This window comes from Atractosteus spatula, chromosome 1, assembly GCF_055471065.1.
Source record: "Atractosteus spatula isolate fAtrSpa1 chromosome 1, fAtrSpa1.hap1, whole genome shotgun sequence".
Lineage (NCBI taxonomy): Eukaryota > Metazoa > Chordata > Actinopteri > Semionotiformes > Lepisosteidae > Atractosteus > Atractosteus spatula.
In genome coordinates this window covers 52,259,637-52,286,405 of record NC_142706.1, presented here as the reverse complement: position 1 = coordinate 52,286,405, position 26,769 = coordinate 52,259,637, and the positions used below count along the sequence as shown (strand labels likewise).

At 42.3% G+C, this 26,769-nt stretch overlaps 1 protein-coding gene across 2 annotated transcripts; it reads right to left on the bottom strand.

Annotated features, from left to right (window-relative positions):
- smad1 (SMAD family member 1) lies at positions 1-26,769 on the bottom strand. Of its 2 annotated transcripts, none has more exons than XM_088910300.1 (7): positions 26,581-26,769; positions 14,207-14,779; positions 7,867-8,127; positions 7,513-7,635; positions 4,974-5,195; positions 3,851-4,107; positions 1-1,421 (listed from the first exon to the last, which is right to left on the bottom strand). In XM_088910300.1, the coding sequence occupies exons 2-7, from the start codon at positions 14,604-14,606 to the stop codon at positions 1,278-1,280; spliced, it is 1,407 nt and encodes a 468-aa protein (XP_088766426.1). In that variant the 5' UTR covers positions 14,607-14,779; positions 26,581-26,769; the 3' UTR covers positions 1-1,277. The 2 variants fall into 2 exon arrangements, with proteins under 2 accessions (XP_088766426.1, XP_088766438.1); XM_088910312.1 differs by having other exon boundaries at positions 26,620-26,726.

The following is a 26,769-nucleotide window of genomic DNA, read 5'->3' as shown; positions in this document are numbered from 1 at the left end:
TAATGAAACCATTTTATTGAATCTTCCAGTAGAGACTTGATATTCATGGAATAAAACTGCTTTCTGGTAATACTAAATCAGCAAAAACAGCAAAACACAAAAAATAAAACATAAAAATACAGGGGACCATTCTGTAAAAGTGTAGTTACATGAAAGAAAACCTTTTCAAAGTTAAAATACAAAAAGTTAAAATTAATTCAGTCTTGTATAGCATTTTAAAAGTTGCCAGGGATTTCTATGCATAAAAAACAGTATTCAATCAAAACTCTACACTTTAGAAAATAATATTTTATAGGGCTGCCATTTATTCTGTGCAGAAATAATCACAACCGTCTGTTCAAATCTTTAAAAAAAAACTTGGCTACCAAACTCTCAAGCAGAACTAGATTTGATAGTCACTTAGCAATCACTCTGAGCTGCAACTCAGGGAAAACAGCATGAAAAATGAAAAGCATTGTCACTGCAGGAATGGACATCAGCTGTATGATGTGTGTTGGGGCATCTGCAGCTGTGCTCATTTCTGTCATCACATTATCAACTACCTGCAACCCCCTGCATGCTAACCTAGCCCAACTACATTTCCAAGAGGATTTTCGCAGGACTTTCACTAATGTGGAATACATCTAACACTAATTTAAGTCAATTGAACACTTGGAAGATTGTTACACAAGTAGAGAAAGATTATGAACACTGAGTTCAACACCACTGCCTCCCCTCATTGGGAGTCCCCTTGAATGGGACAGTTTTCACAAGTAACCAAGGGGCTTCTTCAAAGTTATTTCCTAGCCCCATCTGTGCAATTTTCTGACCCTACAACAGAACATAGTTATGTGTGTGGGATTTTACACTAAACATTTTTACAAATATTGACATAATAGAATAGTAAGCTAATAAATTGACAAAATAGGGACTAAGATTTGATTATTATTTTTAAATTGGTCACCTTCCATCTCCTCCCCCGGCTCCTTATCATCAATGTAACAACCCATTAACCTGCTTGGGTATACAATGGAATACTGCAACGTAAACTAGGAACAAAGAGAAATTCTCAAGACCAGCGTAGATACTTGTAAGGAGTATGATGGTCTGATTATTACAGTTGGTCACAAAGATCAAGTATCTTCCAGTTGCCCACACATCCCCGTGTCATTATGCAATGTGCCCAATTCAGACATCCTTCAAGTAAAATGTACCCCCCCCCACAAAAAAAAACCTAACCCAGCCTCTTGAAATCCAACACTTGTTTTCAACCGTGTCAGGCGCGGAAGCAGTTTTGTCTAGGACACTGATGAAATGGGGTTATGGGGGGATCCCATCTGCGTGAGAACTTTATCCAGCCACTGCAGGGGACCGTGCAAGTGAACCTCAATCCAGCACGGGGTGCTCGTGACATCCTGACGGTGGTATTCAGCTCCCCAGCCCTGGAAAACAATGACAAATAGTCACAGAGCTGCCCAAAGTCCAAAAAAGCAACTGCAGACAACAAATAACATTTACTGCATTATGTACAAAACAAATAAAAAAGCCAACATATTTCTGTCCACTGATCTTATCTTTATCCATCCTCACTCGCGTTCAATCTGAATATATATAGGGCTTTACAGTGGTAAAATTCCAAACGTTATATTGCCAGTACTTCAAATGAGCGCTTCCTAGTAATGTTTTTTCCTCAAACTGGCTCAGTCTTTTGGAAGAGACATTCAATAAACATGGATGATTTTAGCAAAGGACGTTGCAGAAGAAATGGTCAGTGCGCTGGTGATCCTTTCATCTTGGTAGAAAGTGTTGAATGACTGATGGTTAGAGTTTCACACTTGACCGGCAAGGTAAATTCTGATGCAGTGAAGGAATTTAAATGCAATGCTACCCTCTTATATTGGATAAATGGTCCAAAGATAAAGCAGACAGGAGAAACAGACAAACATTCTGTCTTATAGAACAAGTCATGCTAGACGTGCTGAAAAAGTGTAACTTGAGCAGAAGACTCAAGATATTGTGTTTCTGCATTTTGTGCAAGGCTTAAAGACAAATTAAGATATTCTTAGGTTAAAACAGATTTCAAATTGGTTTGTCCAGGAGAAAAGTAAGCACTGTACTCAAGAAAAGAAAGTTGTGCTTGATATCTGCAGGAAGGTGAACATGGAATTCCAGTCAGGTGCAATATTATTAACAGTCAGAGAACATTAAAAAGCACGTAGGAGGTCAACCTTATTTTAAAGCAGAAGGCAGTTATAATGGTTAATAAGAGGCATTAGATGGGTTCTATATGTAAGCAATAAAATTCACGGATCCAGAAGTTTCAAAAACATTTGTAAAGCAATTAAAGTAATATGTTTCTCGAAAATGAAAACAATCATACTTCTTGGATTAATTAACAGCACTTTAAGACATGAATATATGGACAGTAATTTTAAATTATCTTTGTGATGTTAAGTATGAGGCTGACTCTCTTCTGTAGTGCCCAAGTGAATTTACTAAAGAGGAAATTCAGCCCAACTTGTTCATTTGGCCGTTAAGTAGCTAAATGAAACTGATTTTGTCCAGCTGTTTTATGAACTGCAGGGAATCTATAATGTTCTCCTCGTGTTTGCAGGGTTACTGCCAGGTGCTCCAGTTTTCATTCACAGTCCAAAAACATACTGGTAGGTTAATTGTTTTTTGGGAAAACTGGGCCTGGTGCGAGTTTGTGTTTGTCCGTGTGTCTGCTGTGTGAATGTACCCTGCCTTGCACCCCACTGCTTGCTGGGATAAACTCCAGCTGCCCCATGACCCTGAATTGGAAGAAGCAGTTAGAAAATGGCTGGATGTTTTTTTAAAGTACCCTTTTGTGGGGTAGAGACCAAAACAGAAACAACATACTGTAATAAATAAAACTGCCCTCTTCATTTAATGGGTTTTGCATAATTTATGTGTTTTAACATGAGCACTTAGCAACTTAAAATGTGCTTATCTTTTAACACAAATAAGATATGTGATGTATTAAGAAATGCAAACAGCATTTTCAGAAAATCACAAATCAGATCTACGGTATGCCACCCCAACTACAAGATAGTGATACGAGACAACTGTTTAGAAAGCAGCTCACTAACTTAAAAATGAACTAAGTTCAGGTGTTCCTTAAGGATTAATAAAGAAAAGTAATTGTAAATGGAGACGTTCCCCAATCCCCAGACTAAGAAAGCAGGTTGTGTTAAAAAGGAGCAAATTAATTTTTTATGTTATAAGAAAACCAACAAGTTGTTTTTGCTGATTTTACAGTTCTGTATTTCAACGCATTCCACTTGAAACTAAATATGCAGATCTTATAAGCTCTCATGCTAGCACTGCATTTCTTTCAACAAAAACAAATCCAGTTATGTCACAAAACATTTCAGTTATGCATAAATACCATGGGGTTCTGTTATTTATACAATTGCACAAATGAAATGAAAGTAGATTAAACTTTCAAAATAGTGAAATGATAGTTTGTTTCCATTATTTAATGTTTGTGAATTTGGCATGAGAACATTGTGAATAATTTCCGAGAACAAAAATGCCAGTACCCGTTATGACATTCAGCACAAATAACATGGCCTCACTACTGTACAATCCAGGCGTCATCAAGAGTCAAGTACTTCAGTCTCCAAGCTGTATTTAAGACCCAGTCACAAGCTGCTCAGCAGTGTCAGTCTGAAAGAAGAGGGTATTCTAAGGATGCTGCAGACCATCTTTAACCAGTGCCTTTTGAACAATCTACAGCTCGGTCTTGGACACTCGAAGAATAAAAGACAATGATTTCAAAAGGGGTCAAACCAGAGTCTTGACCTTTTTTTTTTTTTACTTTCCCTGTACTGCAAGGTTTCTAACCTACCTTCACAAAGCTCATGCGAATGGTGCACATCTTCGTGAGCTCGTAGACGGCCTCAAAGCCATGGTTGACAGACTGGGCCAAGAGTTCTGCAAACTCCTGGTTGTTAAAAATCTTCAGGCTGCAGCCACTGGGGATCTTGCACACTGTGGTTGGGTGGAAACCATGATGGTAGTTGCAGTTTCGACTCTGCACAAAAATGCTGCTGTCACTGAGGCACTCAGCATATACTTCGCCTCCGACGTAATACAGATGAACGCCTAAGGAAAAACAATGCATACCAAAAAATAAAGCCCAGTGAAAGAAGACATCACAGCTACGATCAACTACCTAGCAGCAATATTTATTTTCTGGTGTGTAAAAATTTCAATAAACAGTCACAGCAACATGGTTTTTGAAAGAATTAAGACTATTAAAAACTCGTAAGAGAATCCACTTGCTTGTTTTCTCAGCTGTTCCCGTTCACGTCCTTAACTTATTCTAAAACCCTAAGGCTCCAAATTAAACTAAACTTGTTATAACATTAACTAAACATATCCAAGAGATACTGCTACAATAATTTTAGTGCTGCAAGAACTGAAGGCTACTTTTAGAACATGGACAGAAAACTATTTTTAATAAAATCAAAGGGGACTACTGAACATTCTTTTTTGCAGCATAATTAGGTCTATAAAGGTCTTGGAAATAATCAGGAATTCCAATAAATATATTATGAGCATCAATGTTTTGCTCAAAGCTCATTAGTTTTGCTCATTAATGCGATTCTCTGATATAAATATGATAACTATTTTGGGTGTTAAGTAGCCAAACTTGCCCTTTAACAATCTGTAATTCACAACGATCAGAATCTTCAAAAACTCAATGCAAGGTGTACCTGTATGTGAACAATCAATATAAGGCATTGTGGTACATAATCCTTCACATTCACCAACCAAACCTAACTGACTCCTTGTCCTCATTAATTTCATGTGTTCCTCTCTGCACATCCACAAAGGTACACTGTTACACTTTTTATACTACGAAACGTGTTCAAACTGTTTCACAGATAACAGAAGGGCTCAAAACATCCGAGACTGTTGCGCAGCGGTGTATAGAGTGATCAAACGAGGCGTCCTCGCCGAAGTACCTTTTCCAATGTGCCGCCTAGTGTTCTCAATGGTGGAGTTGCGGTTCACGTTGGATAGGAGCCCGAGGCAAAACCGGTTCCTGTTGTTCGAGGGATCAGTGAAGCCGTCCACCAGCACGCTTGTGGAGGAGGCGTGAAAGGCCTCTCCCACGCGATTGTTGAGCTCGTAGTAGACAATAGAGCACCAGTGTTTGGGCTCCTCGTAGGCCACTGGCTGAACATCTGCAGAGGAAATACAAAGTCAAAGGGCTTCGGAAAGTAACAAAGAGGCTGTGTCACGGCCACAGCGCCCAGACAATTACAGTAATCCTTTCTACACCCCCTTTTTAAAAACTCTTCCCCAACTCCTCGAATTGTGCTCTTTTCCAGTTATCGCACCTTTGCTTCAATTGGCACTTCAATTCCGTTTACTATTGAATCTATTGAAGGATTTACCCATTTACAATTACTCATTTTGTAAAGAAGACATATGCATGTTTAAGCAATAATAAACAAAATATCAAGCATGTTAAAATATAAAATATTACTTTTTTTAAATGCCATTAAGTACAGAAATTAGGAATCAAATTAACAGTGAAGTCTTGCACACAGCTATTAAAAAGGTAAAATGAGTCGGTATATCTTTGTTTTTCTACAATACTGATTTTAGTATCCAATCAGCAATAATCTGAAATGGTGAAGTCTCTCTAAAATACAGCCCCAGGTTTATAGGAAATGTCCTGCACTGATGAGCTAAAAACAGAATATTTTTGGTCTTCAACAGAATGACTACAAGGTGACTGGATTTAAACCTTCAAAATCTTCACAAAAACTAACAAAGACAACCATCAGGCCTCTTCAGAATCAGAGAAACACGTACCAGAGAACAGAAGAACATTTAAAACTCAGAACAGGGAGTAGGGAGCTGTGGGTGTGTGGAACAAGCTGCTCAGCCAAACGGCCCCTCTCGCATGTGACTTTTGTTTGCGCTTACGATCTCAAATGCGCAACAAAGAAAGATCAGCCATTCTTAAACTTTTGAAAAAGATTTTGCAGATTTTAAGTAAATATCAAGGACAAAATGATGCCCACTGTTTGGTTTGACAGAAGAGATGCCAGCTGGCCAGTGTCCTAGAATAAATTATGTTTATCTTGTGCATATTTCTTGCAAACATCCTTTACAATGCATCGTGAGCAGGTGTGTTTTGTCTCTCCATTCCCAGAAAAGGCCAACAATGGAAACTACCGTACTACACAGGATGCAGCTTGTTAAATCTAATCTCTGAAGGCAACTTCCACCAACAAGTTCAACAGTTGCGCAAGTTCCTTTGATACCCATGACTGCAATTTGTTGACATATTTTACAGGAATATAACAGTTTGCAGCATAATTGTTTAAACATAACTTTTCACACAGGCATGCACCACAATGAGGAGGTATGACGCTGAAAAAAAGCCCACTACCCACTTCTTATGCAAAAATGCACAATTTTCAATGTTATAATGTGGGTAAACATGTCATGATCCATACAGACAGCATTTTCATTAAAAAAAATAAAAAAAACTTCATCCTTGACATTTTATCTTAAAAGACTCATTGCTCAATGCATCTTTCTGCATGTCATTTCACACGGTCTCTGAACAGACCCTGGTGATGTGTCCATAGGGATGAACACACTTCAAACACAGATCTCCATGATGTACAAAAGGAACTTGTAAAGTCTGACATTATGATGGTTCCTAAACACACTTAATATAGCTTGCAAAGCAGTAGAGGTGTAAACATATGCACAAGACCTTTTAGGTCTAATTAAATATAATTAATCTAATTAACAGTAATTAGGGAATCAAGACTATTTACTATGTACAAAGCTGGCATCAGCCAAATGTTCTAAGAGCTACTAAGACACAATACTAAAAAATGTTGTCCTCAACATTAGGCATTTATCCTGAAATTATTCAAACATCATCCCAATTACTTTAATTCAAACATATTTCCATCACTTAAATATATCATTCAATTAAAATAATACCTCTAATGTACATATTGTCTGAATTATGCTAAAATAAAATTTTCATTCTGCAATCTGCAATTTTTGAAATTAGAAATATTAATTCCAATCACTTTAATGCAATTTTTGTAAAGGCCAATATCAAAACTACAGCATTTTTTTGGTGCCAATATATTTAAAAGATATGTAACACGTACAGAAAATCTTGCAGTTCAAAGTGAATTCTTAACTGAAGACAAGCATGTTGGCTCTCGACAGATTGCAGACACCTGGGCCATCAAGTCATGTCCATTAAGAGGCCACTAGCCCTAGTTTGAACGGTGCGGTGAACCACGCTAACTGGACAGCACTTGTGGTTTTAACAAGCAGTACCATAACAAGAACAGAAGCCCAGCTTTACTCAGCGTAACACCAGAAGCTACCCAGTAACCGGTTTTGTTTCATTCTGTGATTGTTGTTTCTGACCAGTCGAGCTTAATTACGCTGATCTAAAAGTGTGCAGCTCAGCACAGCAGCGCTGCCCTGTTTCCAGTGCTCTGTTGTGGTTACCTGGCCTGTTGTTGATTTCAAGTGGCAGGGGAGGAACCAGTAAGTTAGATGTGTCCATAGGCTGGGAGCAATCCTGCGTCATCTGATCCTCGGGGGGCATGTACGCAGGTGGCGGAGTTTCAGCTGAAAGGAGAAGAAAAGTCGGTTCATTCAGATTGGAGGTACTCCTTACACTACAGGCGGCCCATTGCCTCCAGCATCAGGTCACGTCCGAACTGCAAGTCCAGGCCAGGTTCTGTACAGCAGCTCACTGCCTCCCCAGTCACAGCATCAGAAATGAGCTCGAGAAAGCCAGACAGGAGGTGGCCCAGGCATGCCGCCGAGGGGCGAAGAGGGCGAAGGGCCCGCGCTCACCTGGCATCTGGAAGGGGCTGCCAGGGTCGGAGCTGCCCGGCGAGTGCGGGAAGGTGCCGCTGCTGCCGCTGCCCGGCGAGTTGGGGTAGCTGCTGTTGGGGGAGTGAGGAAAGGGGTGGCTGTTGGCCGGGGGGAAGGAGTCGGGGAAGGTGGCGTTGTGCGGCATGTGGGGCTCGTTCTGGACCGGGTTGCGGAACCGCGGCAGGAGGCTGTGCTTCGCGTTGAACTCGCTATTTCTGGGTACCAGGACAGGGGGGAGCACTGAAAGACAGGGAGGGAGAGACAAAAACAATAACTAAGCTATTACTCACGCCATCCGTTAAACTACATCGTGATTGCGTACAGGATCTTTTAAACATCACTGAAGGAGTGCTGGAAACGCATTACAAGCGGTGGGTTTATCCAGGAACAGGAACGTTCCCGAGAAGAGAAACGCATATACTTGTTATTTATACAGAGCTGTACAGAAAACAAACTGCACTCTTTTGATACAATACAGTATGTGACCCCAGAAGCGCTTCCCTTAGATTGTCTGTGTGTCAATAAGCCCCTGAGACCAGCTGGCTGGAAAGAGTGCGAATCTGAGCCAGGACAAGCGGGGCGCTTTAATTACTGCATTAAAAATGTCCCTGTCTCCGAGCTGGCAGCAGATGCTCTGAATTTTTGGAATTACAGCTTATACATTGTTATTTCAAAGGCATTTTGCCTCCATGCCAAAAAATCTGTTCTGAAACAACATCTTCATTGTGTTCTCTTTTGTTTTTTTTAAACTTCTGCAAAACATTCTACAAATAAAAAAGTGAAATATATTGCATGAAGCTGAGAAAAAGTTTTTTTGGCATTTCCCTTTCATGAAGAAAGAGATCTGAAGAAAAAAATCAAACTTCAAAGTTGTAAACAGGTCAGGGCTTGTCTGTTTTAATTCAGTCTTGAAAAATAACTTTACTAACTGTGCCTGCCTGATGTTTCCTGAAAGGCTTTAGCAACTTATCTGGCAGGGATTTTGCTCCTTTCAGAAAAAAAAGTGCTACTATACTATGGGGTGAAGGCTTTTGTAAATTTCGAGTAGTGCATGAGAGAATACGAATCACAAACGACTTGTTTTACTAGATGCAATGCCAATTCAAGTGCTCGAGTCACATTTGCAAAAAGCAAAGGTGAGTTAAGCTACAGTATGTAAATGACTACAGTCTATGTAGTGTATTATGTATGTAACAATGAAGGCACCAAGAGTCGACACACGGGGAGAAAAGATTAGCATTTAACTTACAACAGAAAACCAGGATTTTTATGGAAAATAAAAGGATATTATACAACTGTATTAACTGAACAAATTCACAACATGTCCAACAGAGGGTAAATTACCCTTTAAAGACATGGAACAATTCATTCCAAATCTCATGAAATTGTATTAATGTAATGATTGTGAACAAAAATGACAAAAGAGTTTTTTTGAGGGGGGAGAAATTTACTTCACCTGATGAGGTTCTTTGATTTTGTGGCACTCTGCAGTCATAAGATAAGATCACTTTATTGGCCATATACAATTTCTGTATACCCCAACCTGCTCTCCATGAGACACACAGATGGGGAGAGAAGCTTGGGGTCAGAGCGAAGGGTCAGCCATTTACATGGCGTCCCTGGAGCAGTTGGTGTTAAGGGCCTTGCTCAGGGGCCCAACGGAGTAGGATTCCTCTGCCGGCCGCGGGATACGAACCGGCAACCTTTCAGCCACAGGCGCAGATCCTTACCACAGAGCCTCATACAAGTGTTTCACTTTTGCAATCGGTATGCAGAAGAAAATCCCAGTGAGCTCCTCCCCACTTTGCTTAAGATGCAGGGCTTACTGTGCCAGGTACACCAACCACCACATGCTCACACTGGTGAAGCACCCTAAACGCAGTGATGAAAGTCTAAACTGCTAGCACTCCACGATGCAACTAACTTTTTACCACGATGCACAAGTTGTCCACATTTTTAGCAATTTTAAGCTCCTGAAGATTTTTTTTTTTTAAAAAATCACAGTTCGGGTGACATGAAGATCCTGTTCAAGGTCAGATCCGAATAGGACCTTCCTTCCAGAGACGTATTCAAGGTCTCTCTGGCCTGGTGCTGTCAGCGATGAAGACCGCATTGCGTCTCTCTCTGCAGCTCCGGCTGGAGGCTCTCAGGAGGTGGTGTGAGGTTTCAGGGCGCGTGCAGGGCAGGGTAGTGTCCCATACAGCAGTGGTGAACAAAGGGCTGCCCTGCTGGCCGTACCGCTGAGCCTACACAGCACTCTTCTAGCTCCAGCTGCTGAGGGCTCCCAAACGCACACATCGCAGCTATGCTAGTGTAGCACACAGCAACACAAAACAGCAAACATTACAACCTAATTGGGATGCTTAGGCAGTTAAATACCGAAGAAAATGAAGAGTCTAAAAACACTCACCTGAAAACTCCCAGTGCCCATAAATAAAAACAGAGGAAGGAATTCCTCTCATTTCTAACTTTCAGCATATCTAATCCTGTTTCTTGTCGTTAACTAATCTGAAGATACCATCCAGCTGTTAATTAAAAGAAGCCAGGGTGACTGCTTCAACAACATGGCTGGGCAGCTTGTTCCAGACTTCCACCACTGTCAGATCTGAAAGAGGTCTGCTGGGCTGACTGTCAGTGCCTTTGAGGATTTTGAATCTTTACATCAGGATCCCCTGTAGTCTTCCTGTGCAAGACTAAAAAGCTTCAGGATTTTATCATGCCTAAAAAAGATGTTTGTTTAAGCCCAAGGTACTGAATGTACCTGGTTGCTCTTCTCTGGACTAATTCCAGAGCAGCAATAATTTTTTGTAACATAAGTAACTAAAACTGTACTCAATGTTCTAAATGAGGTCTTACTAGTGTATTGCAGTACTTGAACATAAGCTCCATTGATCCAAATTACCTGCTTTAAACTATGTATCCTAACATCGGTTGCTATCTTTATTGCTTCCCCATAGCATCTAGAAGATTTAACCGATGTGTCAGCAATCAAAAATTTGCAGAAGTAATTTCTTCAAGCTCAGCATATCCCATTTTGGACATAGAGTTTATGTCTTTGCCTGTAATGCTCTGCAATTGTCAACACTAAACATCATTTGCCGGACTGCCCAACCTTGAAATCTACCTAACTTTTTGTGCATTTCCTATGTTAACTACCCTCATATTTCGGCATTGTCTGCAAACCTGACTAGTTTATTAACAATACTAGAAACGAACCTCCCTCTTCATGCCTTTCAATGAACTCTTCCCCCCCAGAAAAGTATCTTCTAGGTCTATAAGAGTTAAGACAGATGACGAACAGCATCAGATGGGCACTGGCCACAATCATTAAAAAAAGAAGCACTTGTTTTTTTATTAAAGAATAACTTTAAGATGTTTTCACTCCCTTTTCCTTTTCCATTTATAAAAGAATAAATTATACAAAAAAATCTCCTAGTCATAACACTGGAAAATTATAATTGCTGGCCTTGAAAGATTCGTTTGTTTTTTTCCTTGTTTCTTGGCTTGCAAGAGAGGGACCTTAGGCACTGTTAGGCTTTGATCAGTTTGCTGGATCAAAACACTGCCAGACTCCACATGTACCCGCACAGTGCAGCTCCTGTAATGTGAGCCTCCAAGCATCGCCGTTTTCCTCCTTGCTTTCTTTGTACAGGACAGCAGGAAAGAGCTAAAAGACAGGCAGGTGCTGGGGGTCTTGCTGAGATCTGGGAGACTACACAAAATGTAAACTGAGCACCACTCTTTCCTACAATTGTGTGGGCAGGCAGGCCAGATGACAAACTTCCTACTCCACTCTTCGCTCTTCCTCAAAGCGGCAGCATGTTCTCTGCAGCCTGCTGCACAGAGCATGCCCAAGACAAAGCTCTTAGTCTCCACGGCTGGAATTTCCTGCTCACGCTCTTACAGAACCCCCTCCCCAGCTCTCTCAATGCAGCTGTTTCTGTCTTGTCAGCTGACCCTGCTCTTCTGCTTACTCAACAAAAAAGCATTTGATGGCTTTCTTGCCTAGGAAAAGAAAACGTCTTTTAATTTAGGATTAATGTACTCACACAGTACACTCTCTTAGTTTCTAACTGTACTGAAAGAAACAATTGACTACTAAGTGGCAGGATTTCCAACAGTAAAACAAAATCATTTCTCATACATCTGGTTTCCAAAAGATAAGCACCTGGTTGACTGAACTGGGATATCAAAGACAAAAAGGATTAAACATCTGCCCAACTCCTGGGAAAAGAAAGTTTATCAGGAGGATTAAGATGCACTAACACATGGTCTGATAATCCAGGTTTTCCAACACGATTATGTTCATTCTTACGTAGGCTAATTTTTGGCAAGCTTTTTGCTTTAATTCAGCTGCAAGACGAAGTACAAAGATGAGTAGGCAAACTAGCCGAAAAAAAAACTTAAAGGCAAGAAATGAATTTAAAAAATGTTGGTCTCAAAGTAAAAAAAAGTTTATTAAACATATGAATCCTTTTCATATGGGAAGTATACAAGAAAAACATTTTACCCGCATGTATTTAAAAATGTATTAGATAGACTTTTAAAAGAACATACACTAGCATTTATCTGATGATATTTAAAAGGTGCTTTTCTTGACCATTCCAATTGATTCCTCTTGCGCTTGGTATATAAAACAGCACTGCCAGCTTGCTGTACCGATCACGATCCAACTTGATTCTTATTTACAAAGTGAGTGCTTATTATGAACTATATGTAAACTTCCCACATAATGCTGGAAAATTAAAGAATTCATCAAACAAAACATCTGCAATTATGAATCATACATTTGGAGACAAATTGAGAAAAACTGAAAATTGTGAAACTGCACGTCCTGATATGACAGGTCTCATAATGAACAGCTTATGGGCACGTATTTGACAGCTGGGTAACCAAGTATTTTTGTGATTAAAAAAAAGATTGAAATTATAATTTAATGGTGCGCCATGTTACACTGTATTCTATAACAATTTCAATAAAAAAAGAAAATGGTCTGTAAATGATTCACGCGCTGCATTAATTGTTTAACAGAGCGCTGTCTATCCATCCATTTTCTAACAGCATCTTCCTATTCGGCGTCGTGGGGGAGCCAGAGCCTACCCCAGCAAGCAACAGGCACACACAAGACAGGGTACACCCTGGACAGGGGACACACACTCATCTAAGGGCCCATGTTCCCAGAAGCCAATGAACCTACGAAGATGTTTCTGGACTGCGAGAGCAAACCCACGCAAACACAGGGAGAACGAACTCCACACAGATCGCGCCCCCCGTCTGGAACTGAACCCAGGGCCCCCGGTCTGCAGGGCAGCGGTTCTGACCACTTTACAAACACGCCGCCACAGTGTGATCTCAACGTACCATTTCAGAGGCCGTACGCTCAGCTGAAGACAAGGGACCCTGCACAAGGGCTGAAGAGGAAACAGCTAAACCTGTCTCTTTGTGCTCCCGTGGAGAACCGGACTATTGCACTCTTGGAGCCTGGACAGGTTATATCGACGGTAAGTGGTAACTTCGGGAGGCTCGGAGGGACTGCTTGACTCCAGCCTAAACAACCACTTCCCAGATGGATCGATTGATAATGGGCAGTCATTATCTGAGACTTTAATTCATGAATTGTGGAAACTGTAATGCTTCTAATTGTATGATAAAGTTTATTGTCCTAAAATAAAAATACCAAAAAAGGCAATACTTAAATAAGACCTCCTGTGAAACAAACATCAACTAAGCTGTTTGATCATGAACTGTTTTTCAGCCGGAGCATTTACCCTGAATCCATAGTTCCACACAGAACACTGCCCATTTTAAAGGTCTAAAATCCCTCTCTCACTTCTCTGACCTCTTGTTTTAAGCAAACAAGAGCAAAATAATATGTCATCATCATTTTTATCTACCCAGTCTGATCATTTTAAAGTAGAGCATCAAACCAGCAGAAAACTTCACTTTATGTACATTTTAAAAGAGATCAAGGAGAGCATCTTCCAAACACTTTGACATAATTATGCACTCCTTACCTTAAATCATCAATGCCACATTTAAGGAACCTACCAATCTGACTAAATATACCATACCAGAAGTCTGTTTTTGCACTGTATGACAGAAATATTACATTTCTAGTCTTAAAATTGCTACAATTCTAAAGCCCTTGTCTAAGAGGACATCTTTCACTGAGATCTAGAAGGGCAGTAACCCTAACCCCTCCTGTATTTTGAATGGTTGATAATCTTTGTGGAGCCGCTGTATCCCCAATGCCCGTGGGGCGACAGAACCCTGTCCCTCGCGCATCTCGAAAGCCTTTCGAAGGACATCGGCCACCTACCGGGACTGTCCACTCGCTTGTAGTGGTAGGGGTTGATGCAGACCTCTTTCTGCTTGGAGCCGAAGGGGTACTCGCAGCACTCCAGGGCCTTCAGCTCGTGGTGGCTCTGCAGGTCGGGCCAGCGCCACACGCGGCAGTAGATGACGTGCGGCAGGCCCTTGCGGTGAGACACCTGCAGGCGGCCGTCCAGGGAGCGGGGGATGGTGACGCAGTTGCTGGGCTGCCCGGGGCAGCTGAGCGCCTTCTCCAGCTCCTCCATGGCCCCCTTCTTCTTCTTCAGCTTCTTCACCAGCGCGTCCACCGCCTTCTCGGCCCACTTCTCCTCCTCGTCCCCCTGCTTCCAGCCCAGCAGCCGCTTCACGGCCGGGCTGGTGAAGGAGAACAGGCTGGTCACGTTCATCTCTCCCGCCCCCTGCTGCCCACGCCACCACACTCCCGCAGTCCGCCGGCGTCTGTGAAAACCACGGGGCCCCTCGGTCCTTTAGGGGGCTGACCACTCCGTGCTTGGGGAAAACAGGGGCTCAGGAGTCGGATTCCGTCTTCAGGACGGCACCCAGTGCCTGCTGGATGTGCCTGAAAAACACAGAAGCCAGGCTGATTATGAGCAGCCGCTCACAGGAAGAATTTTGTCCAAAAAAAAGAGCATTGATGGTCTTGGGCGAAAACAGTAGCACGCCCACCCGGAATGGAACCCAGCTCAGGAAGCAAAAGTTACAATTGGCAGAACATCCTGGTCTCGGGGAGGAATGATGTCATTTTAGTGCAGCTTCTCGGAACTGATGGGCTGAAGTCACGGTGGTCAAGCTGCCTGTTACTGCTGCCGTGCTTGTGCAGCGCCAGCACAGTCTACAGCCCAGCAGCCCGGCAGCACCAGGGTCTGAAAACGGGAGCTTGGCCCCCCTCGTCTCCAGCAGCCTTTTAAACAGGAAAGGATGTCATAACTACAAAACCTTTCATTATTTCTCAGGCACTTCACATTTTACCATGGTGAACTATGAAGGCACATAAAAATATTTGTCGTTAACCTAATTTGATATGCAATTACATTTTAAATCGAGACTCATTGCTGCATGGCCACCTGCAATGTGCAAAATGAAAATTACATTCATTTTTAATATTGTTCCCAAACAAAACTAAACAATTTAAGGCATTATAATACCACACCCCCTGCTCTTTGCAGTTTTACCGACACCTGCGTCTGGAAATCCCAACACAGTGAAATGTATAGGTTTCTCAATACTGTGATCACCGTCAACAGTTTGCAAATGATTAACAAATGCAGTTGAGAGTCAAACCAAACTAAAATGAACCAGGGACATTGCTTTTTAAATTTCCAGAGCTCAGTTTTCCTCTTTCGACAATGACCACATGATTACCTATTCTTACAAATAAGGAAATACCAGATGTGCAATAAAGGAAATTAATATGGACCATTTTTACCACTTCCACTGTGGTCACTTGTCTTTTTTGGATGCGGAAGCTCCTCTATACTAGCAATTATGGTTACAGTGTGCTTAACCTGGCTCATACGTCTAAGGATATATTTTCATTCTGGAGACCTGAGCTTCTTTTAGCTGCAAATTCTCCTTTAAAACCAGTGTCAGGTGAAATTAAACTTGTACTGAAGGTTGTGTTCAACCACAGATTTTCCATGTGCACGCAAGTGTAAAAAACTATTTTAGAACAAAAATATTACGTCCTTCATGCTATTTATAGAAGTCATCAAAAAATAAGTTTTAGAAGCATCCTCAGTCTACAGTGAGACCCTGCATTTCACATATCATTATGATATTTAGAGTTGGGGTCATAAACATTTTACTTTGGAGTCAGTTGGTAGACCTCTTACCACAAAACATTGTGGCAAAAACTGAAAAAAAAGGCAACTGAAATCTGATTTTACCAAAAGTAAATGGACACCAGGAAAAATTGAAATTTTCAATTTAAACACACGAATCCCTGAAGCATCCGATTTGACTTTATGCCCACAAGGCTCAGAGAAGCATCTCCGAACATTATCACTATAAACCCAATTTTTTTCAACACCTCATAGAAAAATACCAACTTAAAATCTCCCTCTTTCCAGTTTCTAATTTTAACTTCTTTGTTACGGAGTCACTCGTCGGGCTGAGCTCCAAACATCAGCTTACGGCTTCTATCTATCTATGGCGAGACAAGCCCAGCTCCGCAGGCACACGGAGATGTTCTATTTAAAAACAGGTGCTGTTTACAACACACTGGAGAGGAGGCCATCGATATCACGAACCCCAGGCACAGGAAAGTTAAAAGTTACTCCTATATTTAGCCCCCCCCCCACCACTCCCACTGTTCCAGCTAATTTAAAAATCAGGGGACCTTCTGCAACGGAAACACATCCATATCCAAGAGCAGCATCAAAGGAAACATCTTTAGAGGAGATATCCTTCAAGAGGCCCGCACGCACGCCCATGCCCCTTTCCACATTGTTGTCCAACTCCTCTGGGAAGAGCAGGGGATTTATTTCTTTTTATTGCGGCAACACCGTCACTTCCTCCCCTCCGCCAGCTCCGAGCTCTCTACAGGTGGACCGCAGGAGCCGGAGGAACAATCGGCCGCCCTGAGACCGCCTGGCCATTTCCGCGCTCCGAGCCGCGGCTCGTCCGCGCCGGTCTTAACCCCTTCGTGGGGAGAAGGGCAGGAGAGGAGCCGAACTGTGGCCAGGGGTCTAGATCAGACCACACTGACTTCACTGCCCACTGCGGCGCACATCTGCCTTAGGTTTCCCCATTGCAGATAATACAATCCACTGAAAAACAACATCAAATTCATCAGCAAACGTACATGGATATCATCATATTTTTATTTCTGTTTCCGTTATGTAGTTGTGGATGGGGAGGGATTTAAAAACAGCTCCTGAAAAAAAAACCAACAAAAGACACATCTTTAAACACGAACAATTCTGAACATTTCTTCCTGACTTCTACAAACTGTTCACACGGTGGGGCAGAAAAATGCAGTTAAAACGGGTGATCCAGTTAGCTTTTGATTACACACTATTTCAGACAAAAGCCTCAATTTCCCAAAACATGACACAGCCCCGAAAATTTTGCAAAAAATCTTAACATAGAAATGCAAGTTCATAAAACTTTTCACAATTCTCAAAATGCTTAACTAGATTTGACTATTACTGACTTACTGTACAGTACATGCAACAAAACACTTGTCTCACAACCTTCCCTAAGCTACACTAAAATTTCAGTTCAGTTCAGTTAGAAGAGAAACAGATTAAATGAACAATACTAAAACGTTTCCTTAAAGAAGCCATGGCCAGTTGCTTGACCTCGATAAACTCTTGGACCGCAGCTGTGGGGACTGCGTTACGACTTGCACAGAACAAGACAACACAGAGGACTTGAGCAACGGTCAAAAGCAGAGGATATGCATTATCCTCCCAGATTTCAGAAAAAAAAACATTTTAAATATGATGTACCAAAGTGGCTTCTCTGGGAGCAACATTATCTGTTAACTGTGAATCAAAAGCAAATAACGCATTTTCCTCCAACAGACATGGCTTGCAATACCTGACAGCAGAAATCACTAACTTTAAAAAGGATTTTGAAACAAGTGCAGTGAGAACTGAAGCACTTTGAACCATTTGATTCCAGTTTATCACTATCTTGGCAAGGTTGATGTCTCTTTCTAATTTGAAAAACATCCCTCGACACGTTTTCAAATGTGAAATAATCCACTTTGAAGCCTTCGCTCTACCTCCCTTTCCCTGCCAATGGCTTGATCTGATGGGCTATAAACTCAGACGGACAGACCAATGTGGGGCTCGAAAGGTGGACCTCCTGTAAATAAGCAGAGAGCCTGCCCAAAAATTATCTAGGGTAAAACGAAAACATCTCTCATGGGACTATATTTCCCACAAAGTGAATTGCTGATCTTTCAAAGTCATTAACGGCCGTTCTTCTAATTTTCTGGCTGCTGTTAGTCTCCAGTTGTGTCTCGGTGTACCACGCGGCTCCACGTGACCCCCTGCTGCATTCTGACAATACAGGCCAACATTCAGATCAAATGTCTGCCGCTGCACAGAGATACTCCTCTCACCCTGGCCCGGGGGCCAAGCGCTTACTGGGTTTGCCAACACCCCCAAAATACATGTAGAACAGGCACATTGACGGGCTGTATTACATTTATCAGAACCCAAAGCAAGAGCATTTGAGTATCCTGATTTACAGCAACTCCGCAGCGTTATTCCCAGCGTCCTTCAACTACGCTACCTGTATGAGGCTCTGTGTGACACAGTTCTCCCCAGGCCACTCAGAGCTTCCCCATACCAACAAGTATGCTATTTGGAGGTTTCAAGAGCTGCTCTGCTCCAAATACTAACAGTGTAGGCAGAATAATGACACTCCACCCAAACTGCACTGTGTAGACAACTCACCCATCGCACAAATCAAGGAAAGCTTGTTTTCCTGCTAGCCTGACTGCCATGTTTGTGTTTCAATTTAGTTGAACCCAAAACCAGAAAAAAAAAACAGTACTGGCAGTACTTTGGTTCATTATCAGCTGTTATTTTTGCCAAGTAGTTTTGGTTCTCCCCATCAAAGGCTGTAGACGGTTTTCCCCCCACACTTTTGATCAGCTCAGCAACATTCTGAACCTGACCCTGGCTAGGTAACTGTGTCAAAAACATTTTCATTCTCCTCCCACCGCTGTCCTTGTTCTTGGTATGGCACTCCAGTACAGTGAGCGTATCAGCGCTTGCAAGGATACAGATTACAAGGCAGTCAGTGAGAGAACATTCTTGTTAAAATCCTTTTATCATTCTTGCGTGCCTGCCTGCCTCTCCTGTGCGTGTGTTTTGCGCGTGTTGTAGAGAGACATCTGAACTTGCAGAAGCTTCAGCCTTTTAACCTGGCTGTATCTGTTCCCTGAAACCAACCCCCAAATGTGTTTGAAGATAAGCGCAGCTGTTTGCCAGTGTGTGAAGAGTATTAAATATGAAACCGAATACAATCCATCCTTCATCCTAAGCCAAAACGTTCAACGCCACTGTAAACACTTGACAAGAGTCCTGCTATAGTGGACCCCATTCCTGTTCTGTGAGTGCTACGGGAAACGCAGCTTTCCCCTCAAAATTCATCGTGCATGCTGATCAGATGCCTTTCGAACCCTGCGTCTCCCTTTCTCCGCGGCTGTGCTTCCTCACTGCAGGTTAATCAATCTCTCAGCTCTCAGAGTCTGGGCCAAGTCATTTGAAAAAGCCTAAATGTCAATGTAATGTCTAAGAACAGCAACAACCCAAGCATCTGCTTTAAAAACACATTCTCCTGAGAAACAGTCCATTTAATGGAAACATGCGCACAAGAGCCTGTTCACTATGATAGTGCACACAGCCAGGGATGGGAAAACATACATCTGTTGAATGTGCGTCAGTACCAGAACCAGAGACATAGCTTACATATACAATAGATAGCAATCCCCAATATATTTTGAGAATGTTATTAAACCACAATCGAAAAAAAAAATCACTGGAAAGTTTCAATGGTAAATGCAACATTTTCTCTTAAATCGGTGATAAGGGGAAAGTATGTTTTTACATGAAAATGTCTTCAGTGACACGTCTTTTGACTTTAATGACATTTTACAATGCCTTTCAGTCCCTCTGAAAACAAGTGTGAGAAATATAAAAAACTTTTGTAGTCATCAATAAAAAACAGGTGACATAAATATGATGTGTGTTTTCTTAATAACTTAACAATTTGTTACACTTTAACAATAACACCACAGTAACTTTAAATGGTGCTTAACTACAGGTGCTTTTTATAAAACACCAGCATTCAACATTCAAAAGCAGTTGGTGTGCAAGGAATGCTGGCTAAATACCCAATTCTTCCACAGCAGATACTAGATGAGTTTACAGTATAAACATTCCAATACTGCTTCAGCTTTGGAAATAGGAAATGTTCTCCACTCTTTCTGTAACACCTCTGCAAACAAACCACACAGGTGTCCGATTTCTGCTTACAGCTTCTTAAAGAACAGTGTGAGGAACATGCTGATTAACATACCAAATTCAAATAACCGTGGACACATATCATTCTAGTACCATGTGCCAGAGAAACAAGCTGGACATTTAAGCAAAAAATCAGTTTTTGAACACAATTTAAGTCCAGCTAAAAAACAGCCGCAGCAACACAGATGTGGATAAAAGATCACAAAAGGTCACTGAAGCTGGTGAGATAGCTGAAATTTTTCTCATTTTCTGCACATATAAAAAATACATCTGACATCTCATTTAGTTAATTTCCTCAAATTTAATTTTCAGATTCCAAAAGAATTTTCCCACAAACTGAGTCTAAGGACAACCACTATTAATTTAATGAAACAGGAACTAGAATAACTAAGTAGAGAGCTAAAATCAACTTTAAAAAAAAGAGAAGAAATATATTTGGCTCAAATACCGTTGAGTCTGTAGATATAGCAATTTAATCAGTGCCTACTCATTATTTAAAGCTCTGACCCTCTATAACTTATGAAAGCTAGGTACGTCAGGATGCATTTTAAACTATAACTCACGGAGTTCATTAATTAGTGAGATAGCACTTCATTCAGTGGCTTTCAATTTGTTATGGAATGACACTTAGGCAAGTCCAGAAGCAGATAATCCCAATATAGCCTACACCCAAAGAAAAATTCAAACTGATTTGCAGAAGACCATATGGAACATAAGAATGGGAAAGGGTACTAATGCAAGAGGTGAAACTCTTAAGAACATAAAGTCAGTGTGCACACAGGTTTCTGCAACAGGTCAAAGATTTAGTGTGCTCAACAGAGCTGGTGCACCTCGGGTTCAACAGCTTAGCCTACACATCAAATGAGCTCACTTCTGAATTGGTTTTAATTTACTGCCATGCCTGTGAGCCCTATACAATATATCAGATGCAAGATCACCACTAAATGTTCAGACTAAGTAGAAAGGTTAAAATTGGTTAACTGATGAGACATTACACAGTGAGTGTCGTCTTACTGCTTACGTTATTGTGTCTCGAATCACCTCAAGTGTGTCAACTATTGATTACATCTACACATATGGCCATACACTCTGGTTTCTGTGGTAGAAAAAAATATACTACACCATTGAAATATTTGCATCATGTTTACCAAAAGTTTCAAGAAGTGGTGAAATAAGGGCTATTTGTAAAACAAGGCTATTTGTAAAATGGAAAAACTCACTTTGACTAAAAGAATTTGAAAAATAAACATCCTTAATAGGAAATCCAAATAAGGAAAAGAGGATGGGGAAAGTGCTCATTCATTATATTATTTAGTAGACTATCTTGGCATGGACAACTTTTCTGAGCTTCCTCTTTTCATATAGATCCCATTTACCTTGGATGCTGAATTACAACTGATTTATCATGACATGCAACTGGTACCATCCAGCTGGCAGGGGCAGAGGAGTCTGTCTTTGCATTGACATCAGCTTCTAGGCTGCAGCACCACGTGCCCTCATTAACCTCGGAAAGGAAGGCTATTAGGGTTCACAGAGTTTCCATGGAAAACACTTAAGCATATCAGATCTGTGCACCATCTGAAATCAACCATCTGTGCGTTTTGTAGCCATTCCACAAAGCACTTTATCATCTAAGGAGAACAGGAGAAGATAAAAATACATTTCATCCCAGCGAATCTGAAGTGAACACTCCACCAGCCCGTATGCCATCACTAATGGGGTTTGAATCCTATGGCAATAAAAATGACATCGGTGTAAAAGAAAAACTGAACTGCAACAAGCGTTCTCCTTCGCAGGCTTCAGGATCGAGCCAGAGAGCTTTTATCCCCAGCCCATGCGCCACCTACTTGCCAACGAGACCAGAGAGGCCACCGCCACACAGGCCAGAGACGGAACTGACCCCTGACATGCAAATGCTCTTCAAACGGTATGGCCACTTTACTCTGCTACTCGGCCAGTCAAAGGCTGGTAATCCGTTTAAAATGCCTGACAGCCTTGCAAACACACTGCAGGCACACAGATATTTCTCACCTGTCTTTTAATCGCCTGGCGGTTCACAGGGCAATAAAGAAGGAATCGCCCGATACAAGTGCCTGGTTTAACTACCTGAGGTCTGTGCTGGGAAGACTTCAGAGCACAACTGCAATATCCCAGATCACACACATCATTCACCTCCTGAACCAATTATTTGAACAATAAGTGATATCAGCTGTTGCACACGTCGGTGCTGAAAAAACTTGCAAGATCTGCCACTCCCTGTCCTAGACTGTCTAGCTGCTTATTTTTTAATGCTTTCAGCTATGAACGAGTCAATTTCACCATTTTTAATTTTTGTCTGCATCCGTTATGGTTAACCTTAACAAAGGTAAACTAAGAGGACCCCTACAGTGGCAGGAGGTTCCTGGGTTTCCCTCACATGATATACACCAACAGATGTGCAGGTGGACCTTAAAGGGTTGACAGGTCTCCTACAACTGTTGACCTAAAATACCAGTCAGCGACTAACTGAGGTCTGCGAAACAATGGGACATAGCTCAGGGGGATTCTCTCAAAGTGCGTGCAATGAATCACATCACTTTCAATACCTGCTCATCCAATTCAGGGTCATGGTGACCTAGTCTATCCCAAGAAGCGCTGGGCGCAAGGCAGGGTACAGCCTGGACAGGGTGCCAGTCCATCACAGGGCACACACAGACACAAACACACACACCAGGGTCAATTTCACAGAAGCCAATTAACCTTAAAGTATGCCTGTGGACTATTGGAGGAAACAACATGGAAGAACATGCAAACTCCACACAGACAGCACCGCAGGTTTGGAATTGAACCCAGGGTCGCAGCACTGCAAGGCGGCAATGCTAACAACTGCACTGTCGTGCTACCCTGTGCAAATGAATAGTTAAAAGTACAACCCTCCAGCCACAAACAATTACCTTACAAAAGCACCTATTTGAATTCACCTGGCGAAGAGAGTCTATGTTTTTGCCACATTACTCCCTGATGAGTATGCTGACTGGATGTCATGATTTCCTCAAAACAGAAACACAATCTCCATCACTGTCACGTCAGTGGACATGGACAGGCCACCCTCCACAGATTCAAGACCCACAGCTCTTCTGAACTTTCAGATAAGGAAATCATTCCATTATTGGGCACAACCTCCCTCCTCCCCCCAAAAACCACTCCAGGCCCTTTACAATAAGACGAGTGTACTTACACAGTAATGACTGTTCTGTGGAAGTCATTAAACACTTGGCTGCAAATTTAATTTATGTTATCAGCAACAATGATACTCCCCCTCTCACACAACAGCGTACACATTCCCTGCAATACCACAGGTCAACACCCCAGACATCAGTGACGAAGAATGAGTTTACTGAAATATTTAGAAAAATATTTCTGTATTTACACAAAGACTTACTTCCTTTTTCAAGGAAAAAAAACAGTCTCCTGCCAGAGGCTTGTGACTTCCTGGCCTGTTCATGTGCTCCAATGACCAAAGCTTAAGCTAATGGGCTCAGATCATACGACTCTGACAAGCTGACCCCCGTGTCATCCCCATGTATCATTTTGCACAAGTTCAGAGCTGTAAATCAATTTAGGATCTCCTGCAGGTTGAGGAGGCAGTAATGATGCTCTCTCGCGTGTCTCTGGGGACCGTGCATTATACAGAACTTACAATATTTATAAAGGCTTGATGGTGTCTCCATTAGTCTCGGCACAAATGAGCCTCTCTCTGCCATCAGGCAGAAGCGCAGATGTTAGAAGCATGTTTAAGCCACAGAACCAATTTGTGTTACGCTGCCTCTCTGCCATTTGTCTCACTGCTATGAAAGTGTTTACATGGATCCTTGCTTAGTAAGCACCAATAACAAGAGCTAAAACTGTAAGCACATCATTATACGACCCTGCAACCCACAACAAAATCATCAGCCGATCCTTTCCAAATCTTCTCTGCACTGTGGGAAAAATAACACATCAACCCCCAAGAACAGGCTGGCGACTGAAACCTGACATTTGCCTCAGCACTGAGGGGAGTCCCCACTGCCTGTAAAGTGTCCAGAAAAGTGCTATATAAGTGTAAGGAATTATTATTAGCACTGTTCCACTAGCAATGGGATGGCTGGTGCGAGGGTGTACTCCTAGACGTGGACTGTAGCACTGAAGTAAGGAGGAGGGGAATAGGGGAACCGTCATTCATTCAGCCAAATGGCTCTTCCTGCTGTCTGAGCTCATAAGGTACTGAGGTTAGTTAGGTTAGTGTGTTACCCTCAAAAAGCACCTTCTTCCGAGACCTTTAACAACTGAGCTGTAATGAGTATCCCGCTACTGAGGAAAGCCAGGTTTGCCATCCGTGATGCTTTACACCCTACTACAGTACATCAGCACTATAAAACAAATGCAGAACTGACTTCATTTCATGGGCACTTAAGTATACGGATACAATTTCGCATTAAACCTCTTCCGACTGAATCTGGTCTTAGACCAGCAATAAATCTTGAAATATCTCTTCCAAAGGAAAAAAAAATGAAGTTATCCTCGAGAGGTGTTAGATTGTAGAGTCCGATCATTTCGACACACTCCTATTTTTACAAGTAAGCAACTGCGATACTGCCTGTACAGCACGCCAGGAGAAGAACGTCACTTTACGAAACGCTATATAAAGGCTTTTACATGCGCAAGATTGTAATGGATGCATTGTTGTATAGTTTCGCGAAAATCACAGAAAAAAAAGAGTCGACTGTGAACGAAAAGGGGGGCAGAGCACGTGAAACCTTAAAGGTTGACACCTTCCTGAATGAGGACTGAAATGCTTTTCACATACACCAAAGAGAAACGGTTCTGAGCACGCAGACCCGTTCGCAATATGTAGGAAGGTTGTGCGCTCTGGTTTCGGAACCGGAACTCCGCGATCTGGGCACAATACCACCTGCAGGTCGCCTTTCCCACACAGTCCCCAGCAACCCAGCCGGAACAATCTGGAAAATCACTCCAACTGATCACCATCATCAACCCAGAGAGATCACACTAGCAGAAAGGGGGCGAACACAGCAAAGCGCGCAGGTACACAAAAACTTAAGGGAAGTCAGAAAAACGTAAAATAAATGGTTATTTAATCCTTCAAGGGGTGCTAAAATGATGCAGCGAACATATCTGAACTATTGGAAAACATAAAAAGTGTCTGCAAGTCTCCCCCCCCCCCCCCAGTGTACCTGCAGATTTGCCTTTACTCCTCGACAGAGAGAGAGAGAGCGCTGCCGCTAAAAAAACCGCTCCCAGACGTCAAAGATGTACAGCAAAGAATCAAATCAAACGCAAGGACGAATGCCTGCCCTCTGGGTCATCCGATCTCTCCCCGAAGACAGCGAGACGTGTTCCCGGGTCTTTGTGCGTCCAAGAGCATCCCCGGAGCATCTGGTGCCGGAGCGGGGACCCCCGCGCTCACACCCAGGCTGGGCGAGATGATCAAAGCCCCTTTCCTCTCTGCGATTTGTTTTTAATTCCAAGTGCTCGTGTGTGTGTGTGTGTTTTAACGATCTTTAACGGCATCGAATTTCACGGACGGCGGCTGCGTGTCCCTTTCACGCAAAGTCCACGAGCACTTGGAAGCGCGTCCGAGCCCACTCGAGCTCCGGGAAACTGGGCGAGTTCGCCCGGATCCCGACCGAGCAATGACGTCAAGGCACAAAGACGACAATGGAAACGTTCAGACATCGCTTCTGACAGGTCCATACTACGCTAAATTAAATCTACAGAAGATTTATAGCAGACTTCATTTACTTGTCTGTATTGTCACCCCCCCCACACACACACTTTTTGAAAATGTTTTGAAAGATTTTAATGAGCCGAGAAACTCGTGTGTCAATCCAAATGAAGAATCACCCTGATCCTTTTTACAGTCAGAATTAACTTTTCATCAGCTTGGCTAACAAAATCTAGCTACTTACACATTTAAATACCACAGAACTACCGAAAAAAAAAACATACCCCAAAGATCAATTCCAGTTTTCGAGCGAGGAAAAAGGGGGTTACAACGTCTCGGGCTGTTGTCTAATACAGACCTCAGCACGCTAAATACAGCGAACTAAACCTTAAACGGCAACACATTTCAACATCTGACAAATTCAAATAATAACACACGACCACTGCCCCTGTACCAATACACCAATTTTAAAAGCAGCATTGTCGGCTGGCAAACGGCACTTCAAAACAAACGAATGACACGGGTTTAAAACGCAGTTACTGGCAAACCTGGGAATAAAGGTACGAGCTCTCGTTTCAGAGAGAGACAAGCGAAAAACACACATTTATTAACAAGGGGTTAAATCTAAAGCCAACTAAAAAGCAGAGTCCTCCAAAACAAAACTCCACTCACGTTAAAAAAAAGAGAGAGAAAAGTTTTCCGCGTCCCCACCGGTCGCAAGCGAGCACAGCCACGGCCGCCCGTCCGCGGCTCTTCAGCTCCGACACTCGGGAAGACCGCAACTCCTGCCGCCGCTCAGCTCGCGCGCACTGCTGCCCGGATTGATCTCGCTTCCCTGGCGTCAGCGAGTCGAGGACCACC